The sequence below is a fragment of the Epinephelus fuscoguttatus genome, linkage group LG4 (genome assembly GCF_011397635.1).
Source record: "Epinephelus fuscoguttatus linkage group LG4, E.fuscoguttatus.final_Chr_v1".
NCBI classification, from domain to species: domain Eukaryota; kingdom Metazoa; phylum Chordata; class Actinopteri; order Perciformes; family Serranidae; genus Epinephelus; species Epinephelus fuscoguttatus.
In genome coordinates this window covers 38,421,626-38,437,266 of record NC_064755.1, presented here as the reverse complement: position 1 = coordinate 38,437,266, position 15,641 = coordinate 38,421,626, and the positions used below count along the sequence as shown (strand labels likewise).

The 15,641-nt window shown below is 44.7% G+C and overlaps 1 protein-coding gene across 5 annotated transcripts in view; it reads left to right on the top strand.

Moving 5' to 3' along the window:
• The window catches only part of LOC125887258 (receptor-type tyrosine-protein phosphatase beta-like), a 41,747-nt gene that overhangs the window by 11,707 nt on the left and 14,399 nt on the right, over positions 1–15,641 (top strand). For 4 of the 5 annotated variants that reach the window (XM_049573942.1, XM_049573940.1, XM_049573941.1 and 1 more), the window contains 17 exons: positions 1,890–2,154; positions 4,831–5,142; positions 5,816–6,079; positions 6,171–6,434; positions 6,518–6,793; positions 6,960–7,226; positions 7,814–8,080; positions 9,971–10,234; positions 10,459–10,722; positions 10,870–11,133; positions 11,262–11,525; positions 11,615–11,884; positions 12,597–12,860; positions 13,053–13,319; positions 13,454–13,744; positions 14,732–15,010; positions 15,097–15,246. In XM_049573942.1, the coding sequence (XP_049429899.1) occupies positions 1,890–2,154; positions 4,831–5,142; positions 5,816–6,079; positions 6,171–6,434; positions 6,518–6,793; positions 6,960–7,226; positions 7,814–8,080; positions 9,971–10,234; positions 10,459–10,722; positions 10,870–11,133; positions 11,262–11,525; positions 11,615–11,884; positions 12,597–12,860; positions 13,053–13,319; positions 13,454–13,744; positions 14,732–15,010; positions 15,097–15,246 (4,492 nt within the window). Of the gene's footprint in view, positions 1–21; positions 377–1,889; positions 2,155–4,830; positions 5,143–5,815; positions 6,080–6,170; positions 6,435–6,517; positions 6,794–6,959; positions 7,227–7,813; positions 8,081–9,970; positions 10,235–10,458; positions 10,723–10,869; positions 11,134–11,261; positions 11,526–11,614; positions 11,885–12,596; positions 12,861–13,052; positions 13,320–13,453; positions 13,745–14,731; positions 15,011–15,096; positions 15,247–15,641 lie in introns of those variants that run through there. The other variant, XM_049573943.1, reaches the window with a different exon arrangement.

The window sequence follows — 15,641 nt, the reverse complement described above, 5'->3', positions numbered from 1 at the left end:
AGCCGGACTGGCCTGCTGCCTCTGAGAGTTCACTGATGGATGAAGAGAGAAGAGTCCACACTGTGTGATGAATGTGCGGAAAATCTGCAGGACGATGCGTGATTTATAAACAAGAAAAACTCCAGATCTTTTTGTTAATAAAACCAAACCCCATCAGTCGAGGAGAAGCTGGAGGCTGTGAGGATGAGGGTGTAGATGTGGTTGGAGTCTGGTCCAGAGGCGTAGTTTTCTAAGTGAAACTTGTCGGTATGTCAGCTCCTGTGGGGATGAAACGTCTTCATGTTTCATTAACTGACCGGACGGATTTAAATCAGAGGCCACGATGTTCTCATGCGCCACCACGTGTTGGATACTTTTATTTTGGAGTGTAAACGGGGTGAGTCACCAGATCTGTGTGTTTGGAGTCTGTCAGAGCAGAACAGGCTGATGTGTGGGGCACCAGGGGCCTGAAGGGCCACAGGGGGCCCTGAGAGGCAGAATATAATGTCATGTAACATGAATCCTGCTGTCTATAGACTCTGTCTCTGTTTCCTCGAAACACCTGAAGATCATGTTGGCTGAGATGCACTTAAATCTCTCATAATTGTAACACAATGATTATAATGATAATTCTAGTTATTGTGCAGATGTTAATGCAACCTTTAACTCATTAAATATGAAATGATGTAATAAGGAAACAAATTTCAGATGCTGCTCCGATTGTTCGTGTTCACATGATGATGTAATCACTGGAGTGCTGCAGAGGAGCTAACGTGACGTCATTGATTAATGATCATCATGCTGCCCCCCCGAGTTTGTCTATTACTTTGATTTCATTGATTTTCTTTGTTTAATAACACATATTTTTCTAATGTTTTTATATTAATTTTAGGATTGTCGATTAAAATATTTAATCATGATTAATCTCGTGATTGTCCATAGTTGACTCGCGATTAATTGCAAATTTTTTTATGCATTCTAATTTACCTTCTTATCAACATGGGAGCGGACAAATATGCTCGCTTTATCCAAATATATGTTTATTATTATTACTGAAACAATACAAAACAATGACAAATACCATCCAATTTGCATTCTCCAGAGTAACCTCAATTGGTCCCGACTTATAATTTTTTTAGTTGACCAACAGTCGTCATTTAGGGCCATTAGTCGACTAGTCGCCCGCAGGTTTGTGATATTAATTTAATTATTAGATTATATATTTTGGGTGGGGCAACACAATGGTTTGAGTTGAAGGTGTGAGAAAGAATAGTATCAGTAACATTGTTAACACTGTGCTACATTACAGAGAAATACAAAACCATACTAATGAACCTTCATTAATATAGGCCTATATTTTATCTACAAGTGCACGTCACACACTGAGCGAGCCGCCTGTTAATGACGCTGTGGGCTAATGGGCATGTAGCTACTTCCATGTTTCAGATGATATGTCATGTTTGTAGTCGACCAATGAAGATGAGTTTACATATCACCTTGGGTTCGTCCTTCACCTTCTCAAAATGATCCCACACTTTGGATTTCCTGCCCGACATGTTATTAACTAGCCTGTGGAATAACCGCAGGTACCAGCCCTGGAAATTAACCTGACTCCTGTCTGACTGCTGAGCGTGGACACTTCCTGTGTCTGTCCTTTCAAATTAAATTCCTGAATGGTCCAGTCATATAGGTTTAGATTTATTTTGACAAGGCACAGCTCCTAATAGAGTTTCATGTTTGTTTGTTTTTTCTGCGACTAAGCAACCAATGAAATCTTGCTGACTAATGACCTTCCTGGTCGACTACGGTTTGGTCGACTGTTAGGGGGCAGCCCTACTTAGTAATACTAACGCAATGAGTCAGTTACAATCACCCAGTCTCAGATGTGATGATGTCACTTCCTGTTTCAGGCCTCCCTCTGCTCTGTAAACTTCACGGACATCAGCTCGACCTCTAATTCTGTCGTGGTGACCTTCATCACCGCCGGCCTGTCCTGTGACTTCAGCCTGTCCACTGACAACGCATCCCGGCCTCAGCCTGCTCACTGTGACCCGGATGGAGAGAACAGCAGCAGCTTCACCTGTCACATCACGGGACTGGATCCTGGGACTCTGTATGGTTTAACGGTCATCTCCAGGACAGATGGCGAGAGGAGCGATGTGTCTGTGCGCACAGGTCAGACAGAGCTCACATGTATATTTTCATTATTAGACATCAAGTTTCTGCTTCTGTAAACTTTGTTCTTTCAACATGAACTGAAACTTAGGCCATCGGTTCCCAACGGATCGAGCTGGAGGGTCCAGATTTCTCCTTAGTCATTAGTTGTCTCCGTCTCCCTTTCTCTCTCTGTCTCTCTTAATGCATCATATTGTCACATGGATCACTGTACATCTATTATGTTGATCTGTTCTGTACAACATCTATTGCACGTCTGTCCATTCTGGAAGAGGGATCCTTCCTCAGTTGCTCTTCCTGAGGTTTCTACCATTTTTTTTTCCTGGTAAAGGCTTTTTTGGTGTCATACTTGCATTTGGTCATGTCACTGAGCTACTTTGCCGTCTCTGTCCAGTAGCTGTCCATTAGTCACTCACACAGCAGCAAACAGCACTTCACGAAAAGGTCTGCAAGTCAATTGCGGTCCATTCAGAATGGACCAGTGTTCCACTTTTGGACCACAACCCACCAGTTGGGAACCACTGACTTAGGCTTTATTAAAACAGGTTCCTGACTTTATCATTTTAAACGATCAGACTCAAACTGTCTCACTCATTCATTTAATCTTGCTCCGACAGACAAGGCATCAGAGAGGGAGTTACAGTTACAGTTACAGCACCCGTCATACAGACCCAACACCACCTTATCCAGTTAAAACAATACTCACAACTTGGATTAATCTTTATGAGAAACCCTTTTGATTCTTTTCATCAGTGGAAACTTACAGACTAAAGGAATATAAATAACTTACTAACTTATGGTCGCCTCAGAGGAAAGGAGTCACCTTTGTTTTCATAGTGCCAGTAAATCTCTGGTGCTCATTGTTCCGGTAAAACAAACTGAACAGTTGAATTGTGGAGAATCTTTACCGAGCCAACGATGTGTAGCATCTCCATACTGACAAAAGTTTAAACAGTTATATTTGTATGTACAATCTAAGCAGCTAAGTAACATTAGCTCAGGTGGGTAGGCAACAACTTGGCTCTATACATCCGAAGAACTTCTATAAAAAGGAACTGCTTAGCAACCAGACCAGGCCTCTAATTAAGATGTGTCGCCACAGCGGGCTAGTAAAAGGGACTGGGCTTTTATTTTTAAGTTTTACAGTATAAACCCTGACCTGGGGTCTTATTTATAAACATTGTGTACGCACAAAACGAGGCCTGAAAGTGGCGTATGTCACTTCCCACGCAAAAGTTGTGATCTATAAAAACAGACTTGATGTGAGAGACTTTGACCCATGCTTATGAACATTTTGGAGACGTGAAATTTGCCATGCAGATGGTGAGGTGGAAGCGTGATTGTAGAAACTGTCGACTATTTCACACCGTTTTTAGCTTTTGTCTGTGCGTACATTTATTGTATGGATCCTACACACTGTTTTGTAAATGAGACCTCAGCTAGTCAGTGCTCTTCATCTCATCTTACAGACCTCCTCCTCCTCTTCACAGACAGATGTCAGATCAGATGATAACTGCAATCTATAAATGCATCGTCACTTAAACATCTACATCAGGAAAATGACATGACACAATAATGCAGCAGTAATATTAATCCAAAAAAAAAAACACTGACAGTATGGAACAGTTTACTGCAACATGCTGACTTTAACTTTAATCTGCTGACTATACTTAGATACTTTAACATCAGTAAGGTTTTTTAATGCAGGACTTTTACTTGTAGGTGAGTATTTTTAGGATGTAAATATCTAAACACTTCCTCCGCCTCTGATTTCACACTATGGAACAAAATGTTTCTCGAGGCGTTTGAATTTGTGGCGTTAAGAGTCGGACATTTTGTCCTCAGGGTGTCACTGAGCTGCCAACAGGAAGCAGTGAAGTCTCCTCAGGGAGGAAGCATTATTAAGAACAGGTCACAGTTCAGCGTTGGGGGGGGTCGTTCTCCTCATCCGGCCCCACCCTCTCTGTTTTTTTTCTGTTTCCTGTCCAGCTCGATGAAAACGTCTCATTCTTTAAAACAATCTTATCGACCTTCAGCCATCTTCTGCTGCTGTTGGCCTTCAGCTGCGGGACAAACACAGGATACACACACACACACACACACACACACACACACACACAAGAATGGAGTTCAGTTTCAGTGTGACAACAACTTCAATGAAGTGTGAAATTTTACAGAAGAGTTCATGTCACCTGTTTGTGCTCTGGATTATTAATTATCATTATATAATGATTGTGTGTGTGTGTGTGTGTGTGTGTGTGTGTGTGTGTGTGTGTGTGTGTGTGTGTGTGCGTTTAGTGTGATTATCTGAGTGCATCAATGTCTTTTCCTCATGAGTTCTCGTTCACCTCATGACCTTTAACATCCAGGTCCAGTAAAAGTGTTTCGGAAAAATCCCAGGATGCCTCTTTTTCTTGTTTTTGTTTTTTGTTTTATTTCTTTTTGTTTTTTGACAATTAGCCTACTGAATCAGAAAAACTTGTGTTTTTACACCTGTCACTCAGACTTTATGATGATCTTAGATGTGTATAAGATCTCTCTGTTGGTTTGTTAAATATATTATAGAGATGGATCCATGACCTCTGTCCTCTGACCCTGTCCTCTGACCCTGTCTTCTGTCCTCTGTCTTCTGACCCTGTCTTCTGACCCTGTCTTCTGTCCTGTGTCCTGGCTCAGAGCCGGTCGGTCCAGCGTGGTTGGACGTCCAGCTGGACAAGCTTCAGCCTGAGTATAGAAGCCAGTCTGTGGTTCACGGAGGTGCTCCAGGTTTGCGGGTGTCCTGGTCTCGTTCTGCCGGTCATGTGGACTGGTATGATGTGACTCTGATGGACTCCAGCTCCAGATCCACCCGCAGGACCAGAATCATGGATTCTGCAGCTCCCCAGTCTGGTTTCATCTCCCTGGTCCCTGGGACTCTGTACACCGTCAGCGTGGTGGCTACGGCCGGGAACAAGAGTGCTCCACCTGTTCAGAGGACAGCAGCTACAGGTGAGACACAGTCCTCACCACAGTACCCATCATGCTCCTCTCACACCTGAACACTGTCATTCATAGTGCCTCCACCTTGGTGATAGCTGCGCCTGGAGGCATTAATGTTGCTTCGGTTGTCCGTCGGTCTGTATGTCCCGTTTTTGTAAATGCGACATCTCAAGAACACCTTGAGGGAATTTCTAAAGATTTGGCACCGACATCCACTGTGACTCAGCAGTGAACTGATTAGATATTGGTGCTCAAAGGTCAAAGGTCAGTGTGATCTTGCAATTGTCTCATTCTTGTGAATGTGATATCTGAGGAGGTCTTGAGAGAGTTTTCTCAAATTTGGCACAAATCAAATAACAAAGTGATGACATTTCATATCCAATAGGTCAAAGGTCGGCTTCACTGTGACATATTAATGTTTTCTGGCCATTACTCAACGTCATGCAACACAATACATAACATCAACACTGTTACTCTTCAGATTGTGTTTTTTTTAATGTTTATGATTGTGTCAATCTACATTTTAAATTAAAAAACATATCTCTCCTCTGCATGTAGATCAGTTTTATTATCTTCTATTTTAATCACATGAACAGTTGTTGCTGTGTTCGAACATCTGCAGACACACAGACACATCCCTCTATGACTCATCATAAACTGTATTCCTGTCTCTGTCCTGCAGCTCCGTCCCCTGTCCGCAGCCTCCAGGTGGCGTCCTCGTCCTCAGACAGCCTCAGTGTCTCCTGGCAGGTCGGTCCGGGCAGAGCTGAGCAGTTCAGGGTTCTGCTGACAGATCAGGAAGCCGTTCTGTTGAAGAACGTCACTCTGCCAAACTCAGTGACCTCCGCTGAGCTGGACAGCCTGCAGCCAGGAACTCTGTACAACGTCACCGTGGTAACGGAGGCTGTCGGCCTGCAGAGCTCTGCCTCCATACAGGCTGTCACAGGTGGATATTAAGGGATGCAGAAGCAGCTTTGTAAGACATGAGATAGCATAAAGTTAAGTTTATAATCTGTATCTTTATTTAACCCTTTCAGTCCCAGCACTGGTCTCAGATCTGCGGCTGGACAACAATGGCAGCTCAGACAGTCTGCAGGCCTCCTGGCTGTCACCTGAAGGAGGTGTGGACGCCTACCTGGTGACCCTGTCCGCTGTGGGGTGGACGCCACAGGAGCGCCTCCTGCCTGCCAACATCACTCAGGTGGTGTTTGAGGGTCTGACCCCCGGTCGCAGCTACCAGCTGTGTGTAAAGACCACGGCTGGAGGACGGAGCTCAGAGACCAGGACTAGTGGGAGGACAGGTACGTGTTCCGGATCAGCATGAGCTGACAGGTGTATCAGTCTGTGGTCTGTGTTTTAATGACAGTTCCCCATCATGTGTTAGTCCCTCAGCCGGTGTCGTCTCTCTCCATGACGCCTCTGGGTAATGGCAGGACACTGATGCTCAGCTGGACGCCCCCCAGAGGAGACTGGGAGAACTACAGCATCCTGCTGAGGAACGGCTCAGAGGTTCTGGTGAACCGGACCATCAGTAAACCTAGCAGACAGCACGCCTTCTCCACCTTCGGCCTCGGCCTGGTGCCGGGTCGACTCTACGGGGCAGAGGTCACGGTTCACAGTGGCAGTCTGAGTAACACGGTGCGCTGCGAAGGACGACTGGGTCAGTTCACATCCTCACCTTCTGTCACTGTCATGTTAAGAGTGTGTTTGTCACAGAGTCTGACCGCCACATGTTTAGAACGTCAGAGAAAAAAAACATAAAGATTAAAAACAACAACAACAACAACAACATATTTAGTTTATTATTATTTGATTTGTCGCTGCAGCCCCTCGTCCCGTGCAGCAGCTGCTCGTCCGTCACACCGATGACACCACTCTGAGCATCAAGTGGAGTCGACCAGTCGGTGAGTGGGACGACTTCACTGTAGTCGTCACAGAGGCGGACCCCGCCACCGTCGTGGCTCAGAGGATTCTCCCCTGGGACGCTAGAGACTGCACCTTTAACATCCTCACCTCAGGACGCTTGTACACCATCACCGTGACAACCAACTCTGGCAATCTGACCAGCTCTGCCTCTGTGACTGCACGGACCAGTACGTCTGAGTTATTCACATTATATGTTTTTTTCTGCCATATCGTCCTGAGACCCTGTGTCCTCATCACATTTTGGGTTTACTTGACCTTATACTTCATTCTGCTTAACTTAGACCTGTTGTCCTTGTTCAGGGACAGTGCCATCTAGTGGTAATAGGAGCTCAATACACTAATCAATGTAAAAACAAGATGGCAGCCATCTCTGCCAAGTCAGTCTGCAGCCGATCCTGACACAAAAGTGACAGGGTCCAAAACCTGATCACATTTTATGGTTGAAACTTGTTTATTTGTGATTAATAATGTTTGTAGTTTGATACGGCAACACACTTCACCAATTTTAGCAAACAAGCTAAAAATGCTGTTAATTAGTAAGTGCTCGTTTGAGGACATTGGGACTTAATTACAGAATGACAATGTTTATTTTTTTATGCTTATCGGGTCCTACTGATCCCAAATAACTAGGAGAAATTAAAAAACATACCAAACAAAGGTTTGAGTCTCAGGAGGATACGACAACACACCCCATAAAATATTTACATGACGTCTCTTCTGTCAGTTCATTAAGTCTCTCTGTGGTTCTTGTCAGGTCCGGCTCAAGTCACCATGCTGCAGGTCTCTAACCTCGGCAGCACCGACAGCCTGCAGACACAGTGGGAGCGAGCCTCCGGAGACCTGGACTCGTACCGTGTCCTGCTGGTCCATGACAGCAGCGTCATCAAGAACGAGAGCGTGGAGGCCGATGCCACCAGCATCACCTTCCACACTCTGAGACCTGGAGCTCTCTACAAGGTGGTGTTAACCACCATCAGAGCCGGACAGATCTCCAGACAGGCTGTGGCAGAGGGCCGCACCGGTAAGACTGAGGGGGACACATCTGGGGACAGCTGGGAGGACAACATACACCATACATTATTTACATCATATCATAGGTTCACTGCTGTCTGCAGATTAAAAAGACATTGAGTTATTTATCTTTGTTGTTTGTTCAACACATTATATAACAACATATAATTATTAATGTTGATCTGAGACTGTTATAATAACACACGCCCCCCCCGGTGTGAGTGTGTGTGTGTGTGTGTGTGTGTGTGTGTGAGAGAGAGAGAGAGAGAGTGCGTGCGTTTCTGTGTGTGTGCAGGATATTATTGAAAAGCAGGAATTTGTCTGGAATGTTCAGGAAGTGTCGACAGCAACACAAAAAAACCTGTGAAGGTCCATCAGTCAGAGACTTCCCGTCAGTCAGAGACTTCCCGTCCGTTAGTTCTAACTTCCTGTTAGGACGAGGACGAGCTGCATTGTTAAATTTCAAGACGAACGCTTAACATTTTACTGCTGGAAAATATTTTCTCAGTCATGGAGGACCTTTAAAGATGAAAGAAACCAAAATAAAATAAAATGTGAGGGCATGAGAGAGTTTTTATTAGACTGAAATGATTCATCCTAAAACTTTGTAGAAAACACTATTAAAATCAAACTGAGGATAGGCCTAAATTATATTTAGTTGAAGAGCAGGACCAACACTGGATATTAACATGTTGTGTGTGTGAGGGAACATTTTTAGATTCTGTGTGATTTACTCTTCAGAGGAATATCATCTTTATCTCTGATGATTGTAAAACTGGTTTATTTTACATTTTATTTCACATCACTGTCACTCTGTCTTCTTCTTCTTTTTCCACCTGTGATAATATAATAAAGACATACACTCATTTATACCTGCAGTAAAAGAAGCAGGTCCAAAAAATAAAATTTCATCAAAAAATAATCAGTGGGATCAAAGAGATTTTTTGTATAAAGAAAAATTAAGAAGTTCTTAAACATTTTATTAAAAGAGGATGTTAATATTTATTTCTTGTTTTACTCACTTCGGAAGAACAAAGTCTTGATCTCTAAAGACATAGGCTAGTTTAACATTTCGGGAACTGCACTTGTTTGACAGAGCCAGACTAGCTGTTTACCTCTAGTTCCTGTCTTTATGCTGAGCTAAGCTAGCTGTTTCCAGTCTTTATGCTAAGCTAAGCTAGCTGGTTCCGTGTTTCCAATCTTCATGCTAAACTAGCTGTTTCCCCATTTCCAGTCTTTATGCTAACTTGAGCTAGCAGTTTCCCTGTTTCCAGTCTTTATGCTAAGCTAGGATAGCTGTTTTTTTGTTCCCAGTCTTTATGCTAAGTTAGTTGTTTACCCCTGTTTCCAGTCTTCATGATAAGCTAGCTGTTCCCCTTTTTACATTCTTTTTGCTAAGCTGAGCTAGCAGTTTCCCTGTTTTGTGTCTTAATGCTAAGCTAGCCGTTTCCCCCTGTTTTCAGTCTTTTTGCTAAGTTAAACTAACCAGTTGAGATGAAACATCTGACTCTAAAAGAACAAGAAGATTTACTTGTTCATGTTACTCAACGTTACTTTACTCTTGGTAGGCCTACCATAACTAAATAAATAAATAAATGAACATGACTTTCATCAAAACCAGAATGAGTAACTTCTTCACAGAAAACGCGAAACCATAAAATACCATAAAGAACAGAGGAGGGAAAAGAAGGCTGCTCAGATATTTTACTTCAGAAAAAGTAGTGACACCACAGTGTAGAAATACTCTGGTACAAGTCCTGCCTTCATAGGTGAGACACTTCAGGTGTTTTTTTAAATAAAATATTGATTACCTTTCATCTGTGAACAAGATCCAGTTTTGAAATCTAAAATGTAAATAATAATAATAAACCTCTCTGTCTCCCCTCCTGTCTCCCCTCAGTCCCAGCTGCAGTGGGTGAGGTCACAGTCAGTAACAACGGTCGCATGGACTTCCTGAGTGTGTCGTGGCGTGCGGCTCCAGGTGACGTGGACAGTTACCTGGTGACGCTGAGCGACCACCAGAAGACACTTCACACTGTCTCCGTCTCTAAATCCAGTCCAGAGTGTGTGTTTAACTCTCTGGTGTCCGGACGTCTCTACAACATCTCCATCACCTCCCGCAGCGGCACCTACCTGAACCACACCTTCATCCAGGAGAGAACACGTATGTACATCACTTACTGTATCTGCTGACTGCAGGTCGGTCTGTGTACAGCTGCCACTGAGGGTCAAACTGACTTTGAAGATAACAGTGAACCAAACAGTAGTGTAGCTTTATATGAACATGTGGTGTTTCATTAACCCCGTGCTGGCTGGATGTGCACATGACACAACATTACAAACTTTATCGATTATTTAATGGTTTGCTTTAACTCCTTCCTCTCTCAGAGCCGTCGCAGGTCCAGAACCCGACAGCAACCCACTCCGCTCGGGACGACTACCTGAAGGTGTACTGGCGTCATGCCGCTGGAGACTTTGACTTCTACCAGGTGTTCATCAAACACAACAACATGTTCCTGCAAAACAAGACGGTTCTAAAGACGCAGAACGAGTGTGTGTTTACCGGCCTGGTGCCCGGCAGACTCTACACGGTGCTGGTGAGCACCTGGAGCGGGAAGTATGAAACCAGCGCCTCCACCCACGGCAGGACCTGTGAGTGACCTTTGACCCCTCTCATATATAACAACATGTAAAGTTATGATTTCCTGACCATGACATTGAAACCATTACTTTTTGAGTTCAGAAGCGAGGCAGTTGTATGCAGACAGACTAACACTTCCTCTGCTGTCCGTCCTGCAGTCCCAGCGGCGGTCCGGTCCCTGGCTCTAGCTGGACAGGGTACCGAGGACCTGCGGGTGACGTGGTCCTCTCCTCCGGGTGACGTGGATCACTACGAGGTGCAGCTGCTGTTCAACGACATGAAGGTGTTTCCTCCAATCACTCTTGGCAGTGGTGTGGACGAATGTGTGCTGTCATCGCTCACACCTGGACGGCTCTACAAGATCCTGGTTTCCACCTTCAGCGGACCCAACCAGAAGGCCCAGTTCATCGAGGGCCGCACAGGTCAGATTAGGACGCAAGTGAAGGGGGACAAGATCTTTCTGGTGTTACAGTGTGTTACAGCTCTTTCATCGTACAGGTCATAATAGAACAGAAGCTGCTGTGGTCTAAAGCGTTTCTTTCCTCCTCAGTTCCCAGTAAAGTGAAGAACATCCACGTCAGTAACAGCGGAGACAGCAGCAGTCTGAAGGTGAGCTGGACTCCCGGTCAGGGCGATGTGGACGGATACTCGGTGTTCCTGTACCGACAGGACAGACAGCTGGACGTCCGGCCCGTCCTCAAACACCACAACGAGGTGATGTTTGGCTCCCTGCAGCCTGGACAGATGTACAGAGTGACGGTTCAGTCTGTGAGCGGAGAGCTGCTCAACAACAACACGGCCACAGGACGCACAGGTACGGCACTGTACTGCACTGCTCTTCACATATAATATGATATACTGATACTGTAACTGCTGTATACTGAGTTGTGTACCTGTGTTCAGTTCCCTCTGCAGTGACGGGTCTCCAGGTGGAGGACCTCCACTCCACCTGCAGCCTGCAGGTGAGCTGGCAGGAAGCTCTGGGTGTGTCTGACGGATACGTCCTGCAGGTTCTGGATGAACGAGGAAGTCTGGTGACAAACTCCTCTCAGCCGTCCGGACACAACAGGTGCAGGTTCGACGGCCTCACCCCGGGCAAGAAGTATAGAGTCCTGGTTCAGACCACCAGCGGAGGGGTCCACAGCGTAGGGGTCAGCACTGAGGCTCAGACACGTAAGACTTCCTGTTTCTTACTCAGAAGGTACAGGTGCTTTTCTAGATCAGTAGTGGAGTCGTTGTCAGCCGACAAAACAACAGCTGGAATATTTAAAGACAGGAAAGTGTAGTAATATTTCAGAAGTCAAATTTAAGTCAATTTTTCTTGAGAATAAATTTAGAATTTGTCACAAAAAGAGGTTGAAATATTTTGACAAATAAAAACTTTATATTTTAGGGAAAAAAAGGTCATTTATTAAGAAAAGAAGTTGCACTATTTCCAGAAAAAAAGGTAATAATATGAATAAATTCTGGTTAATAAGCTGATCATGAATGAAGTCATAATTTTTTATTTATTTATTTTTTTCTAAAGATATTTTTTGGGGCATTTTAGCCTTTAATCGACAAGACAGACAAGTGTGAAAGGGGGAGAGAGGGGGAGTGACATGCAGGAAATGACCACAGGCTTGAGTTGAACCCGGGCCCCTGCGGCAGCCTTGTACATGGGGCGCCTGCTCCACCACCAAGCCACTGACGCCCCATGAAGTCATAATTTTAATTGAAAATTTAATTTTAAAAAGACAAAAAATAATTAAAAAGTCAAAAAATCAATAATTTGTGGAGAAAATTAGTTTTTATATTTTGACAGATGATAATTAAGCGCTGATATTTTCATTAAAAGTTAAAGAACACGGTGATGGTTAAAACAGTCTCACGTCCTTCCTGTCAGGTCCTGCCGCCATCACTGATCTCTCCGTCAAAGCCAACACCACCACCAGTCTGTCCTTCAGCTGGTCCCCACCTGAAGGAGAGTTCGACCTTTATGAGATGTTCTTGTACAAGAGTGACGACGTGCTGCAGGAGAAACGGCGTGGACAGCCCAGCAGTCAGCAGTGCTCCTTCCAGGGTCTCCGACCTGGAGCTCCGTACAGGATGGTGGTGGTGACCCACAGCGGACAGCAGAGCAACCAGTCAGCTGTCTGGGCCAGGACAGGTGAGAGGTTGTCTATTAAGACTGGAGGAACTTGTTATAGTTTTAATAATCTCCTTCTTTTTATTGTGCTTTTATTATTATTTTTATTAGTATTATTAAGCTGAGACATTTGTGGCAGTATTTCCTCAGTTTGGACTTACAGGTTTATGAAGAGGCTGTAATTGAACCCTTTGCCCTGTATCTCGTCTTCAGTTCCTGCAGCTGTGGTGTCTCTGAAGGCTCACACTGGAAACCAGTCTGATGCTCTGCGGGTGAACTGGGATCATGGCGGTGGTGATTTGAGCGGATACCTGCTGTTTCTCTACAACCCTGACGGCTCTCAGCGGGCCGAAAAGAAGCTGGGCTCAGAGGTCACAGTGTTTGTCTTCTCAGGCCTAGTACCGGGTCGACTGTACCGGGCCGAGGTGCTGAGTGTCAGCGGAGAACTTACCAACAGAGCCAGCACACTGGGAAGGACTGGTGAGACGTCACAGCATGATGGTCCTGGAATATCATGGAATAGCATGGAAGTCTTAGACATGAAGTTAAGGTGTAGAGTCCCCTCCATCATCAGAGTTTCTATCTGATCTGTTCGTTCTTTCTCTCCTCCTCAGCTCCCAAACCTCCCACCTCCTTCCTGTTCGCGGGGATCACCAACACCTCCCTGGAGATCACCTGGAGTGGCCCCATTGACTCCGACTATGACGATTTTGACCTGCAGTGGACCCCTCGGGACCGACTGTCCGTTATCAACCCGTACCACAGCCGAACCTCTGGCAGCCGCATCCTGAGAGGGATGTTCCCCGGACGACTCTACACTTTCAGCCTCCGCAGTGTCAGCGGGGCCACGCAGCCCGGGGCCACACCCACCTATAGCACACCCATCTACAAAAGCATCCGGACCAGTAGGTGGCTGCTGTTTGTCTGTTTGTCCCTCTAAATTCAAGACAGCCTGAGAACATTAAAACAAATAAACAAACTGAAAATACAGAATATATTTAAATAATGTTAGTTGTTGATATTAGGATGTCTTCATCAGTCTGAACCATAGACTGTTTATAACGATGGATCTCCACCTACTCCTACTGTACAAAAATGAAGCCAAAATATCTCAAATACGGCTGCTGCCATCTTGTGCTGGTGATGTCATTTGCAGCCAGAGTCTGCACAGTAGTGGTCTGGTCCACGACATCAGGTTCCCACCAATAGACCCATCCGACCTATCGCGAGCAGCACTACTAGCAGCGAACACACTAATGGCACACGCAGCTGTTAATCATGATGTCAAATGTCCTTTTATAGCATTAAATAACTTACAAACACTTGAACAAACATGAATGTGATAAGAACTATCTAAAATAACAGAAACCATATTTCGGGATTATTTATTTGATGTGTACTTTGAGGTCTTAGTTTGGCCCAGGTCCCATCCACTAACATGGAGGGGGTGGGGTTTATAACCTATACTGCAGCCAGCCACCAGGGGGCGATCCTGATGTTTTGGCTTCAGTTTTGGGGAGCTGTGATATTGTCCATCTTTTTATACAGTGTATGGTCACCAGAGACCACCTTTTACCTTTCACAAGTCTGAAAAGACAAGTTCTCAAGTTGAAAAAAAATATCAAATTAAAAAGGGGAATCTAAAGAAAAAATTAACAAACAAAAGAAGGTAAAATGAGATATGTATACTGTATTTATAAACAAGGGAAAATAAAAGAAATGTGTGTTTCCTGTGTGTCAGTAATATCTTCTGTTGTATTGAATTATTTTCTTTTGTTTTTGTCTAATTATTTCTGAGCTCAGATAAATGAATAGATTTACCATAGAGTTCACAGAGTTTGGGTGTATTAATGCTGCATTGTGAGTATTTGTATTTATGTCTCTTGCTGTAGAGCCGGAGCGAGTCCACAGCCTCCACTGTCGTCCTCAGAGCTCCACCTCCATCTCCTGCTCCTGGGGGCCCCCTGAGGCTGACTACGACTCCTACACCATCGAGTGTCTCCACCAGGACTCCCAGGTGCTGGTCTACTCCAGACGCACCGGCAGAGACTCCACCTCCTACCTCATCACCCAGCTGGAGCCCCACAAACGCTACACCATCTCCGTTAAGGTGATCTCCAACCAGACGACCAGCGAGGAGGCTCAGTACAGCGTGGTCACCATGATCGACCGTAAGGACAATGTGACATGCTCTCATATGTGATGACATAAAGGACACATTTATCTTCTGTGTTTGACATGTTAATGACTCCTTCAGGTCCTCCGGTGCCCCCCCTCAGTACCCGAGTCAGTGACAAGTCTGCTGTGGTCAGCAAGTCCTCCATCTTCTTCAGGTTTAACTGCAGCTGGTTCAGTGATGTGAACGGAGCCATCAAGTTCTTCACTGTGGTGGTGACGGAGTCTGAAGGTAGGATATGTACTACATATACATACTACACTATATGTGTATGCATATGCTGCAATATGCTATGCTATGCTATGCTATTTGTTACTATACTATACTATACTGCACTATGCTATGCTATGCTATGCTACGTTATGTGTTACTATACTATACTGCACTATGCTATGCTATGCTACGTTATGTGTTACTATACTATACTGCATTATGCTATGCTATGCTATACTATACTGTGCTATGCTGTGCTGTGCTGTGCTATGCTATGTGTTACTACACTATACTGCACTATGCTATGCTATACATTACTATGCTACACTATGCTATGCTATACATTACTATGCTACACTATGCTATGCTATACTATACTGTGCTATGCTATGTGTTACTACAATATACTGCAC